General features: G+C 36.3%; 1 protein-coding gene across 1 annotated transcript in view; it reads left to right on the forward strand.

The window, feature by feature from the left end:
- LOC103771806 (attractin-like protein 1) overlaps positions 1-6,206 on the forward strand; it is a gene marked incomplete at both ends in the record, with an annotated part of 37,521 nt that extends 31,315 nt beyond the window's left edge. The window contains 2 exons of the mRNA XM_008939120.1: positions 2,288-2,471; positions 6,052-6,206. Of these exons, the coding sequence (XP_008937368.1) occupies positions 2,288-2,471; positions 6,052-6,206 (339 nt within the window). The remainder of the gene's footprint in view (positions 1-2,287; positions 2,472-6,051) is intronic.
- Between the last annotated feature and the right edge of the window lie 4,627 nt (positions 6,207-10,833).

Here is a 10,833-nt window from a genome sequence, read left to right on the forward strand (position 1 = left end):
ACCTCTTTGAGTATGAGAAGACTTATGTAAATACTTTCAACAAAAATTGGATTTCTGGTTAAAAAAAAGATGAGGTTTCGTATCAATGAGTTGCTTAAAAAAAAGCAGATAATATGCATAGTAATGTCTTTAACTTCAGATAGAAGTGTATTTTTGTCTGAATGATGCAATAGTCAAGATGCTGAAGAAGTGTGAAAGAGATCAAAACTGCATATATACATTTCAGTATTCAGAGTTCAAGCAGCTCAGCTGTATTTTAGAATGGGAAATGGAAGGAGAAACTGTAATAATGCTTTTGACTTATTTCAGAAAGGTGTTGCTGGGCCTCTTTTCTCAAATTTAGGTAGGTATCCATAGCACATGGGTTTTTATTACACAAGAAGGAACAGCTATTGTATTTCTGCACAAGTCATGTAAAGCTATGCAATATGCTATTTTACTGTGGCACTGTTCTAAATGCTACATAAACCAGTGAGATATAAATGCAAAATATTCTCTTGTGCATATGATCAACACCATTATGTAAATTTTTGTGGAGAAATAGTTATTTTTCATAGAAAAGCATATATGCCAACCTTTAGGACTGATCACTATTGAGATGAAAAAATGAGGATGGAGCTGGTGATAGCAAGGTGTATCTTCAGGCTGACTCCTCACCAAGAAATTGTTTCTAGTAAATCTATTTGCTATCAAAATAATATGTATGTAAACTAGAGTATTATTGGTACAAAATTGATGTTTGTGTTCAGAGTTGTAGTTCTTGATAATATCCAACACAGAGATTGAAATAAAACACTAGTTGCATTACACTCCATATAAATCATGTAAGTATACTGTGTTAGATATGAATAGTGTATTACACAAATATCAGCATTCGTACACACAAAAAATAAGCACAAGTCTTCCAGTTTAATCTATACTTTGTAACATGCTATAAACACTTGTTACTGGAAAAAGAAATGGAACTTGCTTATAGAGGCAGTGCCTTGAAACCATTTAATGAAAGTACAATAGCGACAAAAATAACTGAAAGTCATGAGTCTCTTCACTACACAGAATAAGGCAGAGGGAGAAGAGGTAACCTTAAAGTACCTACATAATATCAGATAAAAATCGAAATGGAATTTAAACTTTCAGGTGAAGCAAGGTGTATGGTGGCGTGTGCTTGGATAAATAACTTTATAATAGCAGTCAATTTAGGTTAAGACATAGAAGACTGCTGCATTTTGGAATTCCTTGTCCACACTTTCTATTCTTATATAATCTTTAAGAGGCAGTAAGTGAATTATTTCTTTCATCTCACATATGCAGAAATGGTTGCCTAATCATCATAGACTCTTTGAATAGGCTGGCTTCTACAAGAGATGCCTTCTGGCTTGCTCTTTTTGTGACTTATGTCATGATCTGGGAAGATGGAGGAGAAAAATGGAAATTTCATGGCCACAGGCAACAAGAAGTCACTTAACCTTTCTGTCTTTTTTATTGCTATGGTAAAATGTTTTCCAATTGCCTTTTATTCTTCAGTCATAACAGCTATTGTGAATCGTTTTATATGGCATCTCTTTACAGTTATTAATGATGAGATGTAAAATGGGGATTTAAGTGCCAGTTTAATGAGCTGCTATCAAATTATCCTTCTGTGAGTTTTCAGCAATTGAGTAGGTATATTTGCAGTTAAAGAACTAAAGAAGTTGTAATTGGAAACTGATTTTAGCTCGATAGTTTTACAGTTTACTAGTGAAGTGTCTGTCTGTATCTATGTGTATGTTGAGCTACCTTATGCAAGGAGCTTCTCACAACTCACAGCAGTTCATTTTCTACCAGGCTTCTCCAGACAGTTTCTCCATGACTTGAGTATAGGTGTTCCTAATGCAGCTGAGGTAGCTGGAGCACTGAATTCTCATCAGCCATCTCTGGTGGGATCAAGTTAAGCTTGAGAGAGAATTAATCATAACTCTTAATTTCATATTTTCCAAAAGGTTTGGACTTTTTTTTGTGTGTTTCGTTTCTGTGTGTGCTGAACTTGCACATGGGAGAGCATGAGATGCTGCCTGGCACCTGTAACAACAATGTATTTGTTTAATCAAAAATAGCAGGTAATAGTCTGATAACATTATCCATTGCAGATATTTTGATACATTGGTGTAAAATTAGTTCTTAAAAGAACTCTCTAGTTATTGCTGTATTTAGAATTATAGTGAAAATTATTGTATATATTCAAAACTCCTAATAGTGTGTTTTAGCCATAGTAAGCCTTAAACCTGTGTCTTTTGTACATCCGTTCCAGGGTCTAATTCTTGGCTTGTACCAGAAACAAAAGGAGCAATTGTGCAAGGTGGATATGGCCATACTAGTGTCTATGATGAACTGACCAAGTCTGTTTATGTCCATGGTGGATACAAAGCACTACCTGGCAATAAATATGGACTGGTGGATGATCTTTACAGATATGAAGTTAACACTCGGACATGGTAAGTCTGATTTATAATGTAGGAAACTAAGTTATTTGTCGCTGAAAAAGAAAACATAAGCTTAGAGTAAGCTGGGTAGGGTTCTAGTGAAGTCATGTAGGTACCTCCATATCATTTGCATATCGCAGAACAGTAACAAAATGGAAGAACTGTGGGTGAGGGATTAGAATTATACATGAAAGGAATAGCAGGGAGGAAGCTTTGCACATGTTCTACAAATTAAGAAAAGGTTCTCCTCTTCAGACATAACCATTGTGCAGAAATAATACACGTGTACTGCTTCCATGGGGTATGAATATACTGCTGATGCACGTACAAGTACCAGGAAATAGAGAAATGTAAGAACTGTGGAAGGTTATTTTTCACAAAGCTATCAGAAGTAACAGTGAAAATTCCTGGTATTGTATAGAGGTCATTAGTTATTAACATTCTTGGTGTTTCTATTTTTCAGTTTCTTGTCCCTCAAGGTTATTGTAGTTTATGAATGCTACTTATATGTTATGTATAGAAAGTGACCTTAAATTTTTTTTCTAACATTAGAGATGATTTGAGATCAAGAACTATTCCTTGGAACATTTTATTCTTGCAGTTTAATATCTGTGTTGAGCACTAATGGCTTAACTTTAAGCACACAGGACTTGCTTTCACATGTTGGAAACATGTGGGTTTGATTTCACTGAGGCTCTTAATTTTGAATGCCACTAACTTGGGGTACTTGGAAACATTATTACAAGATTTTTTTTTGGCCCCTTTTAATGTATTTTTCAATTGCTGGAATTTTAATCGTCTCTTATTATGCTCTATTCTTGAAATACAATGATATGGTATTCTTTAGTAGCTTGTTCAATAAAATAATAATTACTGAAGTATTTTTGTTCATTGTTCAGATAAAAATTAATAAGGGATCCTTCTGTTTATACTAATGTGGCATTCTCTGCAGCTTGTGGAGAACCCAACTCTTTTACTTGTTTCATGAGTATTGCGCTGGAAGTCAGTTGTATTATGGGACTGAAAATTAGCTGAGAGGATGGGATAATGACACTTAGTAATAAAAACTTTTACTGTATGTGTGACATCTTATAATCAGTATTCAATGCACTCAGTGAGACAGCTGAGCCTAAATGGCTCAGACACTGGCTAGGTGGGGTATTGGAAGGAGCTGGAACCACAATGGCTTTCCTATGCCCATGTGCATGGCTTTTTTTATACTTGCAATTGCTTGTCCTTGTGGTCTCCAGTTTTCTCTTGCTCTTACTCTCTGTTTCTCTGTCTGATCTGGCTGAGGTTCATATGCTTCACTAAGTTTTGGCACACAAAGCTGATGACTTGTTTTATTCAGTGGCATGTGAGTTTCCATTTCTTTGTATTAGCTGGGTGTAAGCTGTGTGTCTTTTAATGTGAGGGGGCAATGCTTTAATTCCTAGTGTGAGCATTATTTCTCATAAATGATGGAGAATTACTAATAACCTGCATTGCATTTTGTTGCTTGCATGCTGCTGCAGTTGGTAATTAGCAATGAGGTGCTGGGCTTAGGTAATGGACTGAGACAGTGGAAGCACCTGCTGGCTCTGGGGTATTTCTGCTGCTATTATAATATCATGCTGCTGTGTGCAGCACTTGGCATTGGTATAGCTAACGTGGGCTAATGTTTGCAGATACATGTATATGTGCATAAATAATGAATTCACTGTAAAGTGTTCTGAGACTCTTATATAATTTGCCTGGGTTTGATATGTGTTGGAGGGTTCTGAATACTGCTCTCATCAGTGCTGCTAATGAACAGTGAAAATCATGACCAAATTAACAGACCTGGTCAATATTACACTTCCACTTCTATTGAACGTTGGAGAAAAGTTACTTCTACTAAGAGGGATGAAACTCAGTACGCAGGATGTTAAAATTTTGAAAAAAAAAAACAAAACTAGTCTTGTACAATGTGGGGACCAGGGTTGAGGGAATGCAGTTGGGTGACAAGTAGGAAAAAAAAACTGGGGGGATTGCTGTTACAACGACTGTGGAGAGGAGAGAGTGCTTAGTTATCCCTGGAACAGTGTACAGCTCTTTAGGCCTTTAGTGATCAAGACAACTATTTGTAGACAGCTGCAAGGCAGGATAATAAAGACAGAGCCTAGTGTGTAGCAATTAGTGTAAATTGGGAGGTAGGAGCTATAGAAAACTGGTAAAGCAAAAGACAGAAAGAAATCTATAGCCCCAGTGGATAACATATTCTTACTATACTAACATTCTTTCAGCTCATAGCAGTGGTTGTCCTCCATTGCTAGTTGAAAGTAACTGTTAAAAGTAATGTCCTGTTTAAATATGCAGTCTCTTATCACTTAAAATTTTGTGTTTATTGATTGATTTACATCGTTATGTCAAAACAATAAGACATATGTTAAACCTTCTCCCTGAAACCCTATGATGATGTGAAAATGTTGAACTATTGTTACCCTTGTTATTCAAGAGAGACAGTATTGTTCAATCAGAAAGAAAGATTGTCAAGTCATTGTGTTCAATACAGAAAATGAAGGACAAAACAGTTTAATTGTAGGTGTGAGCAGCTTGCACTGACACAAATGAAAGTGACAGTCTGAACCTGAAAGCTGTTAGATTACTGAGAGAAATAGGTTATTAAGGGAATGTAAATAATATTCTCTACTGGTCATCTAATCAATCTAATCAGCTCTTCACAAGCATGTCTACAGCTGGTCTACTTAACTAATTCAAGCTGGCAAAACCCACAAATGGTTACTCTCTCCCTTGGTAAGGTCTATTTGCTGTGATTGAATCAAGTTTGTATTCTGTTCATTCTACTGGCCCCACACCTGCCACTTTAAAACTGTAGTATTGATAGCTCTTGACTGCTCTTGGGCCCATGTTATTGCTCTGGCACAATGGAGACCACACAGACAGGCTAAAATCAATGAAGAGAGATCAAAGACTCAAAGACTCAATCTGCATGGACTAGGGTGGTTTTTTTCTTTGGTGTGAAAATTCTGTATGTTTGAGTTTGCCAGCCTGAATATATTTATGAAGCAATGCAAGTGTTTTTTGTCATACTTAGAATGACTTCTACTATTTCTTTTCCAGATCTGAGTATTCAATTAATACATATAAAAAGAAAGTTTCCCTTTTCCAACACTTAGGCTGGTCTGAAGATTTTTTTTTTCAGCCTTCTAAAGAATTCTTTACTGCAGTCCTTAAAAAAAATCCTGACATGGCTAAGGATATATAAGTATAGGAGCTAATAATATGAATGGCTTTTCATTCAGTTTTGATTAAAATATACCATGTCATTAATCAATTCTGAAGAATGTGAACATGATACAATTTATTTCAGATATAGTATTAAACAAACTGTTCTTTAATAAAAAAGCCTGACATTTTAAATGCATGTTACAACAAATATACTTAACATACAACAATTCATAGTCTTAGAATCTGAATACGTTTCATTGTATTTGCTGAGTAATAGCTTAATGTTTTCCTTGTAATTTACATTGTTTTAATCTATGCATTTTCCTGATAGTTATGTACAGTTTTTCACATGCTAGCATGTGTTTGTTTTTATATTTTCCAGGACTATTTTGAAAGAGAGTGGTTTTGCAAGATATCTTCATTCAGCTGTCTTAATCAATGGAGCTATGCTCATTTTTGGTGGAAACACTCATAATGATACTTCCCTGAGTAATGGTGCAAAGTGTTTTTCTGCTGACTTCCTTGCATATGACATAGGTATGTATTGCATTGTATTTTTCATCTGAACTTTCATAGCAGTGCTTTCTCAAGTCCAGCTAATGTGATTCTTCCATTCGAGTTATTTATGAATTATATTGTAAAATTAAAACCAGGCTTTTGCTCCGGATAAGTCTTACAGTTCTGATTTGTGGGGCAAAACATGGTAGCTAAAATGATCAATTAAAAGAAAATGCACCTAACACTGTCTTATGAGTAGTGAGTATGGTGCTAAATGAATTGCAAAGAGCTGGTGCATTTTGGTGTTATGAAAATATATTGAACAGAGACCCTCATGGCTGCTGCCTCCAAGTGTATATTTTTCATACTGAATATTTACATAGTACCAATAAAATATGATCCTGTAATTTAAAACAAACAAACAAAACCCAACCCAAACCAAAACCCAAAAACAGAATCCAAAACATTTCCCCAGAAGTTACACTTAAGTGATTCCTAAAAAGGTTTGGAGGTGGTGGGAGTTTGGAAAATGCATTGCTCAGTGCTTGTATCAAGGCATCACAATGGGTGTGAAATGAAAATCAGGGAGTGAAGAAGTCAAGGTCTGCAGCAGTCTGAAAGGTGAGGCAGGGGTGTGAAGAAGCCAAGGTCTGCAGCAGTCTGAAAGGCAGGGCAGGGGTACTTGGGTGGCGTGGTGCTCAGGAAACTGAGAAGGGTGGAGCTGCCAGAAGCTGAAGAGTAGTCTGGAAATGTAGGAAGTCCACACCAGAGACAGCCTCTTTAAAGACTAGTTGTGACAGATAGCTGGTTGTAGCTGAACTACAGCTACAGGTTGGGGCTTATAGCTGAGATACATGGATTTTGCTGGGCACCTGCCTGTGACAAGATGCCATCTCCACTCCTGCCTCTTCCTGTGCATTTCAGATCATAGTATTAAAAGATTCCTGCCTGTGGGACTGAAACACTTTACTTGATCAGGATGACTGCCTTGATACATGTGCTGTTTCCCATGGGGCAGCACCCCACCCACTGTCCAGCATGAGAAGTCTGCTGAGGGAATAAAATTCTGGGGGATACTCCCTCATATAGGCTAACGGGATAACTCCATTAAAAGAATTGGGGCAATAGTAGACTATGGAATACTTTTACATCATTGTAAGATGTAGAAGCATAGGTTTTGTTTCCATGGACAGCAGCACTTAGTTTCATGGGACAGAAGATAGTCTTAAGAAGGTGGATCTAAAAAGAAATGTTTACTTCTGAAGCACTAAAGCCTGCTAGTATGCAGTACAAATGTCAAAATAGAGAATTCATTCCCGAGTTCAAAAGTGGAAGTAACAAAAGAACCCTAGAAAACTTTGCTGACAACTGCTTGGGAAGAGGCTGGGCTGTCATTCAGGGAGAATGAGATGATTGGAAATTGCAGTTGACGTAGGATAATGTTTAATGGAACAAGATGCAAGCCATACACTTAGGAAATGATAGGAGTTTTCTCCTACAAATTGAAGGAAATGACAGTGGCTTGTATGTGTGAGTCAAGACATGTGACTTGCACAGCAAGTGGTTGTGGAAGTGGCCTACACAGTCCTAATGGAAAGAAGAAAAAGCAATGCCATGCCCAAGGTCTTAGATATTTTTTAGACTTTTGCCAACACATGTTTAAGACAGACAAACTCCAACAGGACTCTGTATGGTAAGTGCTGTTAAGGCTGACTGAAGGATGAGGAGCAATTAGGAGATAACAGAAGGATGTGGTTTATTTAATTTTGCAAAAGAATGAGAGCAGAAAAGATTGGTTTTTTATAAATATATTATAAGAATATACTTTGGAGGAAAACTGTTTAAGGTAAAAGACAGTCTTGAGACAAGACTACATGGGTATAAGCTTTCAGTCTGCTGAATGGTTCCAGCCATAAGAGCTGTGCAGTTATGGAAAAGCCTCCCACTAGGCTTGTGGAGGCTGTAAATCCAAGGGAATTTAATGAGTCCATAGTCTGTTTCCTGTCTTGTTTATTGCCACTGCTGTTCTCACCATAAATAGTTTTTCTCTTCCTTAATGTTCATGTCTGTGTTTTATGCATAGACTGAAAATATCAGCACACAGGGTCACATTTGGGCCAAAAAGCTACTTGTCCTGGGAGCTCAAAATTGGGAAATGTGTCAGAGCAGTCTGGGGAATGGATTCATGCATGGTCCTGTTGAGAATAGCCTGCAGGTAGTGCCTGGGTATTTTTGGCAGGTGTTTGTCAGCTGACTACAGTGACAGACATGATCCTTTTTATAGGACTGATTGATGGCTCTTTATGGCTTTCTGCATAGGTGTCAATGTAATGTGTTTGCTTTCATAGGAAAATAACCAGTAAATTAAGTGTGTGGAACATATATGTGTTATTTCCTGCCAGTTCCACTGCATGTGGAAATCATGTCTTTGCAAAGCAGTGGAATTTTTTTGACTTGTATCCCTGTATTACATATTTTGTAGCTTCTTCTAGGTATCTGATGGCATGAGCTATGGATTTTGTTCTCACTTTGGTTTACATCTGGTTTTAATTTTTAATGAACCAGAACTCCTTCCTTGTTTTAGAGGACAATACTACTTATTGGTCTATATTTATTTGTAGAATGTGTGCTTGAGAATAAACAGTATGAGTCCCAAAATCTGAATAAGTGTAAATTTCTGACTTTCACATACCAGGAGTTTTTTATCCTAGTTCATGAAAATGTCATCTGCTATTTGTTTGGGGTTTTTAAGGTGGAACAGTATTTTGGTTTTTCTAGTTCATGACAATATTTAATATGGTATTCGTATTTTCTTGATAACATGTGTTATCAAACTGATGAAGTACAAAAGAAGCTAACATAATAATTATTCTTAAAAAAAATTAAATCTGTGAAGATCGATTTGATTCAGACTTAATTTTATGTATTATTAATTTAGCCAAATTAAACATATAATTTCACAGCACACATTAAGGACATACTTTTTCAGAAAAGAAATACTTATTTTTATAAAGAATTAAATTACTATGGAATGAGTATATTTCAGAATTTTATTTACTTTGTATCATCAGGTTTTTTTGAACAGTGCTTAGAAGAAAAAAATATATGATGCTATCAGTATCGTGTTTCCTAGATACCTTGCAAGTGATGGAGTGTTATGCTCTTTCTTGTAAATAATGGGTGCTGTCTGGAAACCAGCTGAATCCTGGAGATAGAGCCTATACTATTTATGTTCAGGTTGGGCTATAGAACACTTTTGATTATATCTCTTCTTATAGTGACATAGTTCCATGGATAGATTACTTCAGCTTTTGATTATCCATGAAAATTCTTACTGTTTTTCATATTAGTGTGAAATAAGTATTTTATTTATCATCTCAGTTAAATTTAACTGTCTGAAAGGTTGGTTTCTAATGAAATCTGGTAATCCAGACTCCTCTAGTCAGTGGAGGGGGATAAGTATCTCCAGTGAGCAATTCATTTTACCAGTCTTAAAACAGACTTGCTCTTTTTTCTTCTTTTCTGGATTCAGTCATTGCTCTCTAGGTACTGAAATTAGTTTTAGACACTTATGTGCTATGAACCACTCAATTTGGTAATTTCAAATGCTTACTGCATCTGAATATATTTGTTACAGCTGAAGATTCAGAGATCTGGAGGTGTTCCAAAAACTATTGCAATGCCCTGATTTAGTAATAATTTAGTATTGTTTAGTGTATTTACTTAAATAGCAGTAGATATACAGTGAGGAGCCTGCTTCATGAAGTAAACTTTAGAAACCTGGCCTTTGGCAGGCTTTTCTCCTTCTCTGGTATTTTTTTTCACCAGACTTGCCACCAAATTACTCTGACAGATCCTTAAAGATGCACAAAGTATTATCCTCATAGAGGTGAGGTGTTTTCTGGCTATGCTGTACTGTTTACATAATTCTGCAGGAGGAATCTTGTCAATGGGGACAAGGATGCGGAGCTCAAGTTGTGGATGTTGTGGTTCAACTGCAGTTTTCTGACTGATGTTGATTATGGATTTTCTTTATCTACTGTTCACTGGAGTGCCATAGTTACCTGTGCAGTATGTAAAAAGAGGCTGAAGGGCCTCGGCTGGTGAGATCCCACCTATTATGCTGATGTAATGTCAGCATTCAATCTGGGATGTTTATTCAATTCTTCCATTATGGCATTTTGAAAGATACTTGTAGCAGCTTCCTCATTTAGAAAAGGAATTTGCATATGTATATATAGCAAAAATATACATGCACTGCTTGTGAAAATCTGTGATCTGTGACAGCTCTTTGGAAATCAGGGAGTTATATATGCAAAAGACAGTTTTTGTGTAGTCATAAATAATAATGACAGTTAATACAAACTGGGATGTGCATGTCTGCAAATCTGGCTGCATACTTTAATGGGCATTTATCTTTCAAAACAAGACACTATCTTGGTCTTCAGTCATTGTTGTGTAATTGAGAAACTAAATATTAGGACCTGTACCCCAAGATCTCTCCATTTCTTAGCACTACTTTGTCATACATAAAAATTGCATACCTTTGGGAGACTGCGAGGTGGTAGAACTAAAGTAGATAATCACCACTGGCTTCAGATTCTACAAAGTGCCTAGATTCCCACAGAGATAAGCTTAAATAAACATGTAATAGAACTAGAGAGGA

Source organism: Merops nubicus, unplaced genomic scaffold (genome assembly GCF_000691845.1).
Source record: "Merops nubicus isolate BGI_N331 unplaced genomic scaffold, ASM69184v1 scaffold6824, whole genome shotgun sequence".
Classification (NCBI taxonomy): Eukaryota; Metazoa; Chordata; class Aves; order Coraciiformes; family Meropidae; genus Merops; species Merops nubicus.